The sequence below is a fragment of the Phyllostomus hastatus genome, unplaced genomic scaffold (assembly GCF_019186645.2).
Source record: "Phyllostomus hastatus isolate PE091 unplaced genomic scaffold, TTU_PhHast_1.1 phas_contig_196, whole genome shotgun sequence".
Lineage (NCBI taxonomy): Eukaryota > Metazoa > Chordata > Mammalia > Chiroptera > Phyllostomidae > Phyllostomus > Phyllostomus hastatus.
Genome location: NW_025333709.1, coordinates 15,509,555 through 15,528,616, shown reverse-complemented (window position 1 = coordinate 15,528,616; position 19,062 = coordinate 15,509,555). Strand labels below are relative to the sequence as shown.

Genomic DNA, 19,062 nt, shown 5'->3' with positions numbered 1-19,062 from the left:
TGCCACAAAACATTTGGTACTGGTCAAAACATGGAAAATAATGATGTTAGAATTCTATATTCTTACAAAATATATTATTCCGAAACCAAACAAGTATATCAGCAAATTTAAAAGGTAGGACATTTCTTGGGGCCCCCCCTCTAATTACTCACCCTCCCATTTCCCCTTTTGCCAGCCCACCTCCATCCTTTCCAAAAAGGTTACGACATTATTTTAAAAGAATTGATTCAAATTCTTCATAAGAAATATATTCTATGAAGGATTTGAAAACGGTTAGTGACATGCCTGTAAGTGCCATCTAGTAACAAAGAATTATTCTATCAACAATTTTTTGCCTATATTAGCTTAAATTCATTTCTTGTTAGCCTAATACCTTTTCAATCCATTAACCTATACAATTACCCAAGAAGAAAATTAATGCAGACATTAAGTGGAAAGATATAATAAGATGGAATCCCAATTACCAACTCTTATACACAGTGGTAGAATTTTTTGAACAAAGTACTTGCTGAGTTAAGTTTTTTTAATGTCCAATTTTTTAAAATGTCAGTGTAGCACTTTCCTTTTTCTTTAAGCATAGTCAGATCTACCAGTTTTTAAGTAAACTCTTTATTTGATCATACTACCCATTCGTAACTACCATTCAATTTCCCTCCATCTTCTTGCCTATCCTTAAATACAGCATTACTCAAGGTTTCTACTTCCTATCTTATCATTCTCTTAAACAATTTTCTTATTGTGGTAAAATACATATACTGCTTTAACCATTTTAAGTGTACAGTTCAATGGTATTAAGTATTCATACTGTGCAACCATCACCATCATCCAACTCCAGAACGACTTTCATCTTGCAAAACTAAAGCTCTGTCCCCATTAAACAACAACTCCCAGCTACCCTCCTCTAACTGCCCCCTCACCAGTGACCACTATTTTACTTCCTGTCTCTATGATTCTGACTACTCTAGGTTCCTCATATAAGTGGAATCATACTATATTTGCCTTCTTGTGATTGGCTTCTTTCACTTAGCATAATGTCTTCAAGGTTCATCCATGTTGTAACACATGTCAGAATCTCATTCCTTCTAAAGGCTGAATAATATTCCCGTGTATGTATATACCACATCTTCTTTAACCATTTACCTGTTGATGAATATTTAGATTGCTTTCACTTAAATCTACCTTAAGACTTATTTTGTATGTGTATGTGACTCAGTTCCCCAAAGAAATGTTTAAATTGATTTTCTGAAGGTTAATGACTTTTCTTCTTGCTAAATCTAATGGCTTTTCCCCAATATATCACATTTCTCTGTATTAGAACTACTGGCCACTTTTCATCTCTCCTCTACCCGCAGTGAGAGAGAAAAGAAATGGCTGACAAAGATACACGTCTGACCACTGAACAACACAGTTTGAACTATGTGGGTTCACTTACAAACAATTTTTTTCAATAAATATACTGTATCCCCAGGTTTTGCATCTGTGAATTCAACCAACCAGAGTCTGAAAACAGTACATACTTTCCATCCACAGCTGGGAATCCGCGGATGTGAGAGCAGACTGCATGCACTGGTCTATGCCATTTTGTATGAGGAACTTGAGATACTGGTATCCGCAGGAGGTCCTGAAACCAATCCCCAGCAGATACTGAGGCATGACTGCAGTCCAAAGTTGTAGGTGGACTGTTAACTATGTGGGGGGCTGGAGCCCCTAAATCCCCACATTGTTCAAGGGTCAACTGTAATATAGAGAGACTAAAACATGAGAGACGTTAATGGACCAGGGAAATAAAATGAAACTAAGATAGAGCGTGCACAAAATATACACAAGATCATCTAATAGCAGCTACCAAAAGTAGACAAGGAAGAAAACAAAATCAGTCACAGGGTTCGCATCTCCTCAGGAATGCAACTTTTCTTATTACAGACACCTAAAGAAAGGACATGCTTTATAAGAGCCTCAAGAGATACTTTGCAATATGGTAGACTAGGCCCTCAACTACACAACCTTCCATCACTTTCTTAAAACTCCTCGCTAAACTTTCAAGACATTGTACCCTCCACAATGACCTGCCATATCTCTGATTGCCATCACTTACTTCATTAGCTAATGATTTGCTTTTGCCTTATAGCAGTATTCCCAAAGAGCTATTCTCTTTCTCTTTCATTCTCTTAGTGAACTCTCAATCATATGACTTTATAATACTTTTATGATAGTGACTCACAACTCTACATTGTTATTTTGTTTTAGAACATAGCCCTCCCTTAAGGAGTCATAAACATGTAGTGATAACCACCTGTTTTATAATTTTTTAACTGATTACATGATAAAGAAAAAAATGATGATGGTAGTAAAAACTTAATTTCCTTCAATAAAACTGGCATTTGCTACTTCATTTTATCAAACAAACCTACACTGTTAATTTTAAACTAATAAGTAAGCAGCTGACTTTAAATACTGTGAATCAAAAATATCTGAAGGGTCCTTCATTTACAACATTCTAGAAGTATTTACAGTGATGCAGAGAGAAACAGAAAACTGGCCAAATGTTAGAAGAATGCTTATTAAGGACCTCTTATTAATGAGCACCTTAACCAAATACGAAAGTTGGACAATAGGCTGTACTTGTATTTAACACTCTATCTGAACAGAATAGCCGTCCATAGAGTGAAAAGATTTGAAAGTATGAGACATTATTACATGCTAAGTGATTACTCCTATTTTTTAATCATCCATTCCCTCCGAGTCACTTATTATATAATATACCACATACGCGCGCGTGTGTGTGTGTGTGTATGTCCCAGAATTGTGGAAATGTTTAGAATTTTTATAAATAAGCCATGTTCACATTCAAATTGAAATGACTAATCCTTGAAATTTTTATTTCCATTATATTTGTAATTTCCATAGTGTCTATAGTTTAGTTTTTTACAAATTGTTATGTAATACTCAATGGAACAGAAGACTGAAGTAAACTTAAGATTTGTTTGAAAGAAAAAAGAATTTTGTACAAGTAACCATTTTTGAAGAGGAGAGTACTATTATCAACAAACAAATCCTTTATCCAAAAGATATGAAATAAAATACTTGTTCCACCCCAAGGAGAATTTAATGTGGTGAATCTCCTTCAATAACATAAATTTTTATATCCAGAACTGTTACCAGAGTCCCTCCTAACCAACCCCTTTTCAAAGCAAGGACTGGTAAAGCAAAATTTACCAGACGTCCATGTGGAACTGATTCCCAACAGGTGGGGAAAGGGAAGAAAGAGTAATAATATAGTCAAGGAATCCTACTGTTTTTTAGATAGTCCATCACAGTAAAAAGTGGACATCCCTCATTTTTATCTTCTGCAGAAGGTTCTGTTATGTACTTCAAACGTGAAGTATCCCTTGAGTGTGTGAACATGGCAGAGGAGAAACGTAGAGTAATTCAGGTGTATAGTAGTAAGTCACATTCACAAACAATTTTAGTGTAGTACTTCCTCAAATTATAAGAAAAGTCTTCATCACATGATGAATTACATACTGGAAAATGTATTATCAGACTTCTAGTCAAGGTGGATCCATAAACACACTCACCTCCTTGCACAACCACATCAAAATTACAACTAAACTACACAACAACCATTGTACAGAACTGTCAAAACCCAAGCTGAATGGAAGTCTGACCCTACAGAAGTAAAGAAACCACATCCATCCAGACAGGTAGGAGGAGCAGAGACATGGAGACACTGAACAGGCTGGTCTCACACCCACATGGTAAATAAATATTCAGGAGGGGTACATCAAGAATGAGGAGCCCCAGTCACACAACAGGCCACCACCCCAGGGTTCCAGTGCCAGGAAGATAAGCCCCATGAGCCCTTCTGGCACAAAACCCAGTGGGGAATGAGTTGGTGGAAGAAACTTCTGGAGTTCCAAGCAGTGCCTCTTAAAGGACCTGTAAACGGACTTACTCAGATTCACTCCCTCTGAGCTCCAGCACTGAGGTAGCAGCTTGAAAGGAACCAGTGGCATACAAGGAGGAATGGGAGTGTCTGGCATCAAGGTGAGAGGTGGGGTACAGCTTTCTGCCATACAGAAAGGCAGGCAGAGGTCATTTTCCTTTTCTGAACCCTCCCCACACAGAGACACAGGGCCAGCAGGTGGGTGCCATATCTGAGACTCCCTCAACCTGGCTAACACTGTTGGCCCTACCATGGAGAACACCTGAGCCTCTGCCCTACCCACTTGTGGGCACATCCAGGCTGTTAACAGTGGCTTTTCCATATGATTGGCTGGTCTTGGCTCATGCTTCACAACTTCCTAAATTCTCTCAAACAAACAACAGCCTGCCTCAGCGATCCTCCAGTCTTCAAACCTCTGGCTAAGTGGCCTCAGGCCCGACACTAGCAGTAGCTAGCCTAGGTTCACAATTTGGTTTCATCTAGGAAGTTCCAAGCCCAACAAAGGTAGCAGCCATCTGGAGATTGCTTCGTAACACATGCAGGGTGGCCCCAGGCAGAACACAGGTAGGGCTGACCTTGGCCTGCACCATCTGGGATACCCCAGAGCCTGCAAACACGGTAGAGAGCTACAGACCACACACAAGCACCACCACCCTGCGCCAGCACAGCTGATCGTCCAAGGACGGCAAAGGTTGGTGTTCAGTAGTTACAATCAGTCCTTGCAGCTGATTGTCCTGTGTAAATCCCTTCCATTGATCTGCCAACAGCCATCAAGGCTCAACTACAAGAGGAGGGTGTTACGGAGAGCACATGTCAAGTACCTGGCTTGGGTGATACAGGAGGCTATGCCACTGGACCCTATAAGACACCTACTACATTAAGCCTGGGAGACATTAATTGCTCTACCTAATGCATAAAAACAAACACAGAGAGGGTATCAAAATGAGCCTAAGAAACATGGCCTAAATGAAAAGACAGATCAAAACTCCAGAAAAAGAACTAAACAAAATGGAGATAAGCAATTGGATGCAGACTTCAAAACACTGATTTTAAGGATGCTCAAGGAACATAATGGGGACCCCAACAGTAGAAAAAAAATCTAATCAGAAAACAAAGGATAGACTAATTGAAATAAAGAACAATTTACAGGGTAACAACAGTAGAGTGGATGAAGTCAAGAATCAAATCAATGATTTGGAACATAATGAAGCAAAAAACAACCAATCAGAACAAGAAAAAAAAGAATACAAAAAAAGTAGGATAGTACAAACAGCCTCTGGGACTACTTCAAGCATTTCAACATTCACGTCATAGGGGCGCCAAAGGGAGAAGAGAAAAAGCAAGAAATTGGAAATCTATTTGAAAAAAATGGTGAAAAGAGTAAAAGGAAATTTCCATAATTTGGTGGAGGAAATAAACATGCAAGTCCAGGAACACAGAGAGTCCCGAACAACATGGATGCCAAGAGGTCCATGCCAAGACACATCATAACTAAAATGCCAAAGGTTAAAGATAAAGAGAGAATCTTAAAAGCAGCAAGAGAAAAGGAATTAGTTACCTATAGGAGAGTTCCCATACGACTGTCAACTGATTTCTCAAAAGGAACTGTAGGCTAGAAGGGACTGGCAAGAAATATTCAGAATCATGACAAGCAGAAACTTACAGCCAAGAGTGCTCTACCCAACAAAGCTATCTGTAAGAAGTGAAGGGCAGATAAAGAGCTTCCCAGTCAAGAAAAAACTAAAAAAGTTCATTATCACAAACCATTATTATATAAAATGTTAAAGGGACTTATTTTTTTAAAAGATCAAAACTATGAACAATAAAGTGGCAAAAATACATATCTATAAACAATTGAATCTAAAAAACAAACTAAGCAAATGAAAAGAGACAGAATCATGAATACAGAAAGCATTTTGATGACTGCCAGATGGGAGGAGGGTTTGGGGGAATGGATGAAGAGGTGGGGGATTAAAAAGTACAAATAAGTAGGTACAGAATAGCAATGCGGATGTAAAGTACAGTATAGGAAAGAGAGTAACCAAAGAATTTTTACACATGACAAATGGATATGAACAAAAGTATATGGATTGTGAGGGAATCTGAGGTGCTGAGTGGAGGAGGGCAAAGGGGAAAATATCAGGACAATTATAATAGCATAATCAATAAAATATAATTTTTTAAAAAGAAAATTCATTATTTGAGAAAATGAGGCACACATTATCTGTTTCATGTGTTGCCACAGCACAGTAACTGCCAGATGTGCTAGACCCAAAGGACAGAGAAATACGATAGGCAGCTGGTCTCTGCATCCTATTATGAGAGGTGGTCTATTTCAGATTAAAACCAAGAAAGATCTATAAAAGATCTATAAAACTGTCTCAATTCAAGTATCTTCCATAGATTAAAAAGGCATAATTAATCCTAGCAAATCAGTATATGCAATGACCCTACATCTCCTAAAGTACTAAAAGAGTAAAAGCATCAATAATCAAAGAGAAATAGAACACAACTACTGTAACAAAAAACAAAAACAAAACCAGTTAACCCTATATGAATAAATCTGAAATGAAGAGAACAAAGACCAAGATGCTAACATACAATGATAATCAAGAAAGATTAAAAACTTATTGTGAGTTCCCTAAATTCATTTAGATAATTTTATAATAAAAAATGTTTAATTATAAAGAAATAAAGGACATGCTTTATACAAAATACATAAATATATTCTGATTAATACAGAGTTTTGCAAATTGATCAAGTAATTTGCAAATCACTGAACATTTATGCAATTCTTCTGGGGAAAAGCCCACATTAAGCAAGCAGGCATCCCCCCATTTTCCAAAGGTTCTCATTTCACCACTCTGCATTTATGAAAGACTTAAAAGAGTAAGTGTTTTCAATAACCAAAAGAAATAGGAAGAGGATTTTTGCTTTTATAAGCAAGGGGCAAAAGACGAAAATAGTGTTAGGCGTTTGTTTGGCGGCCAATAGAGGCACCTAAGGAGCGAGAGTTGCACCATCAGGCTCCTTTCCAGAAACCACACTCTGCATTCTCAGCATCAGGAACCACAGCTTTGAACTGTGTCTGAGCATCTGCGCTTCATCTTGACTTACTCTGTATATCCTTTAGCACTATACGTTCTAATGTATCAAAAACCCTAAAAGATCTCACAAGACCATTATACATAAAATAAAACTGGACTTGTAACTAAGCATTTTGATTGTGGTGAATGAGATAAAGACATTGTGCGTGCACTGAACTTGCCTGCATCTATCACCGGCACTATTCACATGCAGAGAGAAAGAAATCTTGAAAGCTACCAAAGTTACTATTGGTTCTGCTAATAACAAAGCAAGCTCTTTCAGTCGGCAACCAGCAAAATATAAAATGGGAAGTAGGTCTACTGCTTGAGTGAATAGATGGGTGTACAAAGTGTGGTATGTACATTTGTATAGCATTCCTGTTTTTACTATATGTTTGTGTTACTTAGATTTAATGAATTATTTGTATGATTTGGTAGGTTATTTTTGAGGTCTGAGAATGCTCAAAAATTTTTCCATATAAAGTAATGATAACTGCTTCTCTGTTTTTCTCCATTTCTGCTTATAAAAGGTTTCATAGGAATACTTTACTTTCAGATAGCTGGGAAAACCTGCACTTAAATGTTGGTTGGTAGAGTAAATGAGCAACATATTTGAGTCATCTGTTCTCTACATACAAGAAACTATGACTATAAAAGAATTTGTTAATAGTACAAATAATGGCATTGTCATTCTAAAACTAGACTGCCTCAAGAACAGGCCTTCCCTTACATAAACTTTCTGAGGACAATAAAACCCACTGCCTCTATAGATGGCTAACATCAATTTCTCCTAGAACTAACAATATTATATTAAAAAGTTGGAAAAGTATTTAAGTTAGTAAAACAACACAAATATTTAAAGCATATTCAGAGCCTAGTGTTTTTAAAATGTGCTGTATTAACTACAGATATCCTGAAAGCTATGAATCTAACAAAGCGCCTCCTGGTGAGAGGTAACAGGGAGATTAAAAGTAAATTGCCCTTAATGCCACTAATTCCTCTGGCCTTACCTGACCTCTGTAGGCACACTAACATACTTCTTATTCTATTAACCCACAGTGCCTACTACATATCTTTGTTACAGATCATATCACATCCTTTAATTAACAGACCTCTGTTAATAGACCTCTCTCCAATAAGACTGTCAACAGGTGGAGGACAGAAAACATATTCTTCATCTACGTGTCTTCAGTACCTAGGACTTGTTCATAATAACCATTTACTTTAAAAATGTCACTATATAAATCAGTTAAATGATTTGCCTCAAGCCAAGTGGGTCCAACATCACAAGCAGGAAAAAAAATGGAATTCATTCTGAACAAAGTGAAAAAGTTGAGTCAAATGTTCCTTTAAAACATTTCTTAGAATTCATAATTTTTCATTCTTCCCACTCAAACCCACATTATATTAAGCTCAAAACTAGTCTTCCTACCTATAGTGAATTCATTTTCCTGTAACTTTGATATCGGGCTTGCTAAAACAAGAAGCTGTAATAGCTCCTAATACTTAATGCAATGATGATAAAATTGCCAAAATATGCTATCACCTCTCACACACATAGTAAATATTGCTAACCAATAATTTCTACTATATATCTCCTTTTTTTTTGCTACTGAGACCAGACATAGATCAAGCTTCCTTAATACAGTGCTCTAGGCAACCACTATCACTTGGAAGTGTTGGTATATTAGTGAAATCTTACTTGCCACTCTTGGAGCAGCTCCACAGGTTTAAGCATCAAGGCTCAATAGTCAGTCTGGTCTCCCTCTCTAATTGACCCTATTTTCTGCTATTTCCGAACTCAGATGCCTCTTCCAGCAATGTCAGCCTCCAACATTCCCCACACGTGCCCTGTTCACATTTGTCTCACAAACAAGCGTAACAAGAGACAGTCATTGAGTACTTGCTACGTGCCAGGCCCTGTTCTAAGCACTTTACATGTACAAACTCACTTCATTCTCAACAATTTGATGTGGTAGGTTTCTTTTACCCCATTTATCATATGATGAAACCAAGACACAGACACGTTAAGTACTACATATTAATAGCAAAAGACAAATATTAAAAACAGTAATTTATTCTTATCTCACATATACTGACTCTAACAGTACCACTTACCTAGTATTTAATCAAACCTTTTAAATTTTTATGTACCATTTTATCTGTGATCATGTAACAATAATATGAGCTCCTTGAGGAGAAAGGCATTATCTTATACTTCCTTCTTTCCTACAACAGTATATTGTATATTGTATACAATATGTATGCATATTGTAAATATGCAAATAAATACTGTTGTTGGTATCACAAAGATAATGCTACCTTATTGTCTGTAAGGCCTACAGTTTGAGTTACTCTTCTGATAATGCTAAACAATATACACTGATCCTTTTACTTCTTTTTATTCCAGTATCACTATAACCAAAAGTGTAACATCTAAAAAAGCTGGTACGTTTTATCAATATTTAAAAATCCAACTACACTTTCACACCCAGAAGAAAATCCTTATGAATATTAAGAATCTATATAAAAAAATATTTATAAATCCTCCTTACTTATAAAAATTTAACATCCATGTCTAGGAATTTCTTCCTTTACATTTCCTTTTACATAACATTTACATTTTCATTTTCCTAAACAGAAGAAAATACTTAGTCGTCTTCTCTCTGACTAAGCTTTACATGAACTTGAAAACAACCATTATTAAAATGCCTACCTCTCTCATCTCTCAGACAATTTCAGTTCCTTTAAATTTGTTTTGTTTTTCAAGTTGTATTTATTAATTTTAGAGAGAGAGAGAGGAAGGAAGGAAAAGCAGGGGGAGGGAGGGGACAGGAGCGGGAGAGAAAGAGACATCAATCGATTTTTGTTGTTCCACTTACTATGAATTCATTGGTTGATTCTTGTTTGTGCCCTGACCGGAGGTCAAACCACAACCTTGGGGTATGCAGATGATGCTCTAACCAACTGAGCTAGCCAGCCAGAGCAGTTACTTTAAATTTTTAATCCAAAAAAATTAAATCTTATGCAAAATTTCAAAATACCTATTCAATTTGTAGCCCAAATTATACAATGATCTTAGGTAAGGTAAGACCTATTGCTGAACAAGATGGAAAGATTACTTCACGCTTGTCACATGTTATAATATTTAACCCAATGAGTTATCTTTTTAAAAACAGTACGTCAATCAGTTTTTATCTTCCATGATCCCTAAATCTTATACATAACCAATAATTTTAATCTACATTTTCCTTCATTATGTATTTAATTACATTAAGCAATTCTAACAGCATATCCAGTTTCTCAAAATCTACCTGGAATCTAATATTAGTTTTCAAAATGGCTTTCACTGGCATTGGACTGTTGCCATACACAAACTGACCAAGCATTTTCTTTAGAAACCAAAAACAGTATATTCGGGTCACATTGAAATTTTTCTATGTGAAATCAGGACCAATTTCTGCATAACACAATTTTACTTTTCATCAGTTGACAACATTCCGGAAAGATCTTGGGTGCATTTCATCCTCCAGAAAATTACATACTACAATGGTATTTAACCTGATAGATTTGTTCATTTTATTAACATTTTAAGACTGAATCTAAAACCTTACAAAACTTTAAATGCAGCTAAACATTTTGGTTTACTCGGTTTTACTACAAAGATAAGTGAACAGTTACTGCCAGGTGTCGCCAGGAATTATGCCAGTCACTTTTCCTTCATTACCCACTTATACCACACAAGAATCGCATTCTGTAAGTGTATTTTAAAATGTGCCCAATGTCTTAATGTTCATAAATAAAAGGGCCAGGAGTTAAATTTGTATAGCTTGAAAGCCCACATACTTCCTAAGGTACATATGTCACCTTCACTTCCACTTCTAGCAAATAAATGTTCAGGTAACTAAAGAAGGAGCCACGAAAGGGCTACTGTTTGTGGTCTGCCTCACTATCCCCTTCCAGAACTCCTGTTCAACCCTCACAGCTTATCTCAAACACAATTTTCAGAGAGTTAATTACTCCTTTCAGTGAGATATCCCTATATCCTACACTTAATTCTATTATTGTACTTAACATATATTATAATCAGTACTTTGTCTTCCTACTGAGCTATTTACTCCTTATATCCCAGAGACATGTTTAACTCATCTTTAATACCCAGGCTCCAGTGCCTGCTTGTCACATACTAGAGAGACCTATTCTGCTCCTTAGAATTAGGTTACTATAAAGCTTCTGGGGGAGGTTTATTTCACTGGACTTCTCTTTCTTCCCCTTCATGAAGCTGTTTTAGTAGGAGTACTAAAACAACTCCTTCCACACACTAATGCCCTAAAAAGGTTATGTAAGAGATGGGCTTTAGCAAAAAGGAAGCAGAAATTAGATAATTTAGGACAACTCTTTGGAAACTTAGGGGGAAATCTTCTCATTATCATAATGATAAAAGCTTAGGGGGTGGAAATCAAGGTGAAAAACCTAGGGAAAAAGAGATTAAGAGGCTTTTCCATTTGAAAAGGCCTTAAGCTTAAAAACAACATTCTCATAGATCACAAAAGATCTCACCAAGCATACTAGGATAAGAAGCCAAAATGAGGTTAAAGGATAGAGTCCCCTTGGATTTTGAATATACTAATAAACAAAATAGACAAAGAACCCTGGCTTACATTCTTGGGGGCAGGGGAGAGAGAGAAAGGAGACAAACACAATAAAAAGTCAATTTTATAATACGTTAAAAGGTAATACACAATGCAGAGGAAAAACTGTGAAGCTGAGAAACAGGGAGCAAGGGCCACAACAAACAGGGGTGGGGGTGTGGTCTGCGGTTTTAAATAGGGGAGTCAGGGTGGGCCTCAAGAGAGAATAGCCCTGGTCGACTTAATAAAAGTGGTAAGGGAGTTAGCCATGAGGGTGTCTGCATTTCTGCAGTTGCAGAACAGCAAAGAGTCCAACTAGGATAGAGCTCAGTGGGTGAGGAAGATGGATAGGAAGAGAGATTAGAGGGTGGGAGTATAAGGCAGATCCCATAGAAGTTTACAGGTCTTTATATAAAGATTTTGGCTTTTACTCTGAGTCACTGTAGGGTACTGAGCAGATATTATTTGGGTTTTAAATAAGTTACTCTGCTAAATGAAGAACAGACTATAGCAGAGCACACACAAGTATATGCAAGGAGATCATTAAGTGGCTACTGCAATTACCCAGGCAAGAGATGGGGACTGAACCAGGTGGTAGCATATCAAGTGATGAAAAGCAGTCAAATCTTTTTTCCTTTATTAAAAAAAAAATGTTTCAGTGAGTTCCATTCAACTTAATCAGATACATGAAATCTCAAATATACTAGTAGCAATAACAAATCTCCAATTCCTTCAGTCACATCTACATACTGCCATGATATTTCATGCAGAGAGTCTTTCTGAGTTTTCTACCATTCTAGCACTCTGCCTGATGTGATTTATATTCACTTATTCCTATTCTTATCCAAGTTCATATTACTTAAAAGTGGTATGGGGATGGGAAATGCAGAGACAAATTTCTAAAGTCTACATATGTCTCACTGAAGTTAGTGGTATTCTTTACCTCCTTTCTAGTACACTGCAACACACGCCTCTTCTAAAAAATGAAAAAAATACATAAGCAAGCTATAAGTCTTCTACATTGATGAAAGTACTGAGCATTGGTGGAGTAGTTTTCTGCACTTTTCCCATTTCCAAACATTACTATTGACAGTCTAGTAAACGCCATTATTTCTTTACATTCCTACTTGGTAATCTGTTTCAGCTTCCTTTTAATTTCATTTTACTGTTCAAACTTGGAAGAGAAAAACATATGCTACAACATTAATTATTTGACTTTAGTAAAAGCACAGAAACATTAGACATTTTGGTTGACTCTGATACTCACAAAAGTAATAATAACCTTAACAGGCTTTTTAAAAAATTTAAGTAGCTTTCTACTTTTAGGGAACAAGTTGAGGTTTTAGGTACTATGCTTTTCCTGCCCTAAACAATGACTGTCTGTGAGTAAGCTTGAAGACTTAAGAAAAAGGGAAAAAATATAAATCACACTTTATCATGCAAGTATTAGAAACCTCATTAAGAGTTTATTTAAGGAAAAGTTTACAAGTTCCTTGTCATCTAAACACCTTAGAAACTCCTCTCCACAACTAAAAAGAAAACTTTGGAATCCATGTATTTATTTGATAAAATAATTATTTACTAAAGTGTAAATATCCACACAGAAATGTTATTTTGATCTTTTGTCAGATCTTACGCAATCAGTGAGTTAAAGATGGCCAAGCAAGCAGAAAAGCAGGGAAGGGATCTAGGTCACTAACACAGTCTCACCTTCTGATGTCTTCCATCGCTTCCACAAATCCTCAACAGTTATGTGCTTATCTTCTCGATGCAGATGGCTGTGTTTTTTAGTAGCATCTTTATATTTCATATCTTCTCTGATAAACTATAAAAGAGAAAACACTAAGTTAAATACACTTAAATTCATTATTTCAGTCTCTATAAACTGAGAAAAAAATTGAAATCTAGTGGGTGGTGATTATCAGATTGTAACTGATACATTTTGATATTTTATACTCACATTATTCTTACATGTTTACATAATTTATTTAATAAAAGGCCTTCTACTACAAATCATGACAGCAGCAGCAAAAGTACATATTTAATGTTCATTATTTGCCAGGAACTAGTCTACACCTCAATATTGTACATTTTTACCAACTACTTAGTGGCAAGACCATTTCAAAACACACTAAATACTAATCTCAATTACTGCATCAAATTTCTATATTCTCCTATCTTTTAAGCTATTACTTACAACTGACAGGCATTCAATTACAGTGTTTAGAACTAAAGTAGTTTATAAAACTGAAGTAGACCCTCTGTTAATCTTACTTTAATAGTATAAAGAAAAAGCACTAAAACTTTCTTTGCTAAAAACCCTTACTTCATTATATATTAGTGTTACATATATTACTTCATTATATAAAATTGTGAAATTGCTCCCTACTGTCTACAAATAAAAGCAAACTCCTTTTATGGCTTACACACCATTCCCAATCCTGTCCCTGACAGTCTGTTAGGCATTATCTCTTCACATTTCCCCCATATTAATATATTAATCTAATTACATGAAACTGATAGTTTTTTCAAATTATTATGCTTTTTATATTTTAATATTTCTGATTTTTCTTGTTTTGGTATTGTTTTACTTGGTATGTTCACTGATTTTCTTCTGATTCCAAAAATATAAGATAACACAAAAGACTACTATAGAATCCACAATGCAGAAAGATAAAATCCCCAGAGGCATAATTTTCTGAATGGACATCACCTTCAGAAAAAAGACCAACTTTTACTTTTGAGTAGAGCTGTTCTCTACTAATACTTAAAAAAAAATTTAATAGCTGTGTAATATTGAGCAAATCATTTCACTTTTTTGAGTTTCAATACTTTGGGTGTAAAATGAAGAAAAAAGCTTTTTAGGATCAACAACTCTACTCAACATGTGGTCAGCAGTCTGTGGTCACTGTTAAAACTGATACCAATCTGTACTATAGACAGAAATGGAAAGTAGCCATTTAGAAACCTTTGCAGCAATTAATGTTTTCAAAGCACCTGACCCATGCATGTGATAAATGTACTTACATGCATGGCCCTATGAATAATGAATTAAAAATGAAAAATCTGGTCCTTTACCACAGATAATTTGAAAAGCACTGACCTAAAGGTTGTTAGAAATAATGCCTTCTCTTTTTTTTCTAAATGCCCTTGTTAAAAGTTCCTTTTAAAGGGGCCTGTCTCATTACTCCAGCTCCTCCTTATCTATATTCCTATTTTCTATTTCTCTTTTTCTGCCCACCCCTCCTGCTCTTCCTGACTGATGCCTTCAGAATCCAGTACATATATCTGAAAAAGTCACTGCCACTGAGATACCCAGAAACTGCCCCTATCTTTGAAGGGGTCCAAGAGCTATAGGGAAATTCTATATTAAAAACCATATTGAACAGAACATGGAGGAAGCCTGCTTTGCAACTGGTCCAGTCAGTTGGAATAAATGGCAACTGTTTCATTTATATGATACATTAACAACAACAACAAACACAATGTCCTAGGAAATTCTTCTCACTCTAGGAAGTCTCAAAGAACCCAGAAGTCCAGTTCTGTAGCTTCAGGATCAGTATATTTGAAAAAATAAAGCTAATTTCCACATACAGACTAGACCTGTTACTTATTACTTGACTCTTTTAGAAAGAGTTAACTCTTTTAGAAAGCCCAGAATAAGTGTACAGTTATCTACTAAAATTGTGCTTAACAAAAATAAAAAATATTAAACATATTTTTAAGCTTATGATATCTATAGCTCATTTGGTGTGAAAGAACTATCTGGCTCCTAAGAAAACTGGGTAAAAACTAAAAATGCACACTGAATTATATTTCCCCTGGAAATATCATTTGGAAATTAATATAGAGGGTGGGGCAAAAGGTTTGCTGTTCATATGGAAAATAATACAATAATTAATAAATGATGATAGAAGAATAAATTTGGTATTTCATACACTCACAGCTGTAAACCTACTTTTGCCCCACCCTGTATATTTGTTTTAAAATATAAGCCCAAGATAACACAATTTGTAACAAGCTACATAAAAGCATATTCTGTATCTCATATATCTTCAAAATTTGATCATAAAATATGACTAGAAAACACTATTATTAAAATTACTTTATGTTGAAACTAAGCTGGAAAATGTTTAACTGAAAATAAATTAGAAATCATCAGTTCCCATTAAACCTTCTTCCTAAAATGCTACAAAAGAGCAGACCAATCTACCCAGACTTTTCTAAAACTTCCTAGAAAACTGCAAATTTTAGAAATAAGGTGAGCTACTAGAGAAATTTTTAAAGCAGTCACCAATAACTCAAAATGCACAACAAATTACAAATATTTCTTATTCACAGAAATAATGAAATAAGAAATCAAAAACAGAATCTTAAATTCTATGGACTAAACCTTCAAATAATATAAAACAAATAATGTAGACTTCCTTGACAAGCATATTCACTTATGCAAATTCACTACAGGTAAACCTGAACTGACAACACAAATAAAAGAATGCTCAATAAATAATGACTATTGAATATTCTTTTCAAAAACATTCACACAGGTTATTGTTTTAATTAAATTATTTTAGTGCCATTAAAAAATTACATACCTAGTTTCAGAAAGGTAGCATTTAAATGATCAACCAATTTCAGTTTCTTGTACCCATTATTATTTTGTACTTTGTATTTATATTTGTGCTGTTATTTTTATCTATTTTTGTTGTTTATATTTTATTTTTATGTTATGTCCTTGTACTTATATTTTGTATTTGTGCCATTATTTTTATGACACTGCTTTAATATTATCTGATACAAGTTAGTACAATAAGTGCTCACTTAACATCATCAGTAGGTTCTGTAACTTTAAACAAAATGATGTATAATGAAATCAACTTTACTACAGGCTAATTGATATAAACAAAAGTTAAGTTCCTATGGCATCTCATCAACATAACAAAATTAGCTTGGGACTCTATTCAGCCTATACCTCTTTCCCTGAGAACCTATCTACCAAATTAGTATAAAGCCCTGAAGGTGTCCAGTCACTGCTCCCTCGCCCTATCACCCACTGCCATACCTATGTGATCAAAGGATGGACACTGACCCAAAAGAAAACAATCCAGAGCCTGATCAGGACAGCAGAATTCTATCTCATTGGAAACTGTAGCTCGGATCATGAAAAGGTACAGCTGGTCATGGATCTAAATCTTTAAGGTGATAAAGACACTGGTATTGAAGGTACCATTTTGTGGGCAGACAGGATGGACCAGGTGATAAGGAGAAGAGAGGAAGCCAACACGCAGAGAGAGAAACAATAAGAACAGAGATGGGACAGAGAGGGAAAGAAATGGCAGCAGAAACTGCCTCAGGTTCTTGAAGACTTTCCAGTTTCAGTTCCTCAGGAGGCCTGGACTACACAATTCTTGTCCTGATTTCCATGATATGACAATGAAAAATCTGTTTCCCCTTTTATTTTTAAAGACACAATTTTAGGACCTGAATACCTAGCACAGATGATTTATCATCCCAGTTATGCACTCATACTCTACACTCTGACAGGTTATATTCAACACCTGACCATTACTTAAATTCTCCTTAGCCTCATATTTCTTCTCTGTACAACCAGAAAAACAAAACTGTCTATCATGGTTTTGAAAATCAAATGCATAGTACACAGAAGTATTAGATGATAAAATTATATTAAATCAAAATATTTTGATTGGTTTTTTTATTTATAAAATGTTGTTTTACTGTTAAAGTCTAAACCTGAATGAGTTTCACCCCAACTATATCAGTAGGCTTAATACACACTTGGGGGACTATGAGACATTTATAAAGAAAAGATTACTCAATATTCTTAAAGTACCATTTTAGATGTTCTCAAACAAAATACATAACACAGAAGTAGAAAAACCACAGCTCTTTCACTAATAATGTAAGCAGAGACTTTCCCAAAGGACACCTGTCATCAAAACAACACAGTGTCCAAGGTCTGATTTGTGAGTCACTTAAAGCAGATGGGTCCCTTGAAAAAAAACTGCAGGGTCTTCCTATGTGCAGTGTTTCTTGTATCTTGTATCTTCTCCAGTAAATGCCTTTATTTTTCATATTATATGGCTGGATATCTTCTGGACAGAACTTGTACTTTGAGGTGCTCTCTCTTAACTTCTATCCTAGTGCAAGAATGTGTTACCTGGGTTCACCAAGGCACTGTTTGACAATTCCCAAGAAAAGCATAGAACTAAATCAGACATTCCTAGAGTCTTACTGAGATTAAAATTCTCGTATGTGTTTATTAACCATTTGTATTTCTTTTATGAAATGTCTATTGTATACTTAATTTACATGTGGGAACATGTATTGTTTTCTTTCTGAAAAGAATCAGAGAAAAAGGGAGACCACCACCCTTCCAATCATAATTAGAAAACCAACAAAATGAAAGAAAGCTAACAGAGTCCTACACATTATTGAGCCTCTAAATTAATCTTGAAAGCATTTAGTCCTAGACTTATGGTAATGTAATTTCAAATGTTAAACCAGTATTGTTTAAGATACTTTAATTGAGGTATTCTATTACGTGCAGCCAAAAAAAATTATCCTGAAATGTACAGCAATACCCCCTCATCCATGAGGAACACATTCTGAGACCCCCAGTGGATACCTGGGACTGCAGACAGTACTGAACCCTGTATATACTAAGTTTTTTCCTATACATACACACCTGTGATAAAGTTTAATTTATAAATTAGGCACACTAAGATTAACAATGGCAAATAATGAAATAGAAATAATTTAATAATATACTCTGATTAAAGTTATGTAAATGTGGTCTCTCTGTCTCTGATAACTGACCGAATAACTGAAATGGCTACTAAGAAACAATGGGCAGGTAGCCTCTACAGAATGGATATATTAGGTGAAAGGATGAATCACGCCCTGGGCCAAATAAAAAGGAACAGCGAGAGATTTCATCTCACTGCTCAGGTGCACAATTTAAAACTTATAAATTATTTGTGGACTTTTCCATTTAATAGTTTTAGACCATGGTTACTCACGGGTAACTGAAACCATGGAAAGAGAAACTGAAGATAAGGAGGTACTACTGTACCATTCTCAAGCAACAAAACTCCTATAGCTTGCTGGTCCCCACCAGTTAGGTCAGGTATTCAGAGTCTAGAATCATTTAGTGGCTGGTAATAAGTAAAGATGGCTTTTGACACAAGGGAAAAAAACAAGACACAAACAGGGAATTTTAAATATAAGGAATCACAAAAGCAAACTGATAAACTAACTTTATAAACCAAATTATCCAACTGCTTATTATTATGTCTGCATATCCTTTTACTACAGACTGTTATGAAGCCATCCAAAATTTCTTTCTGGGACGTCCAGTCAAGATGATCACACAGGCAGA

General features: G+C 35.4%; 1 protein-coding gene across 1 annotated transcript in view; it reads right to left on the bottom strand.

The window, feature by feature from the left end:
• STIM2 (stromal interaction molecule 2) overlaps positions 1-19,062 on the bottom strand; it is a 137,510-nt gene that overhangs the window by 45,549 nt on the left and 72,899 nt on the right. Inside the window, exon 3 of the mRNA XM_045834469.1 lies at positions 13,374-13,488. Coding sequence (XP_045690425.1) covers positions 13,374-13,488 — 115 coding nt within the window. The remainder of the gene's footprint in view (positions 1-13,373; positions 13,489-19,062) is intronic.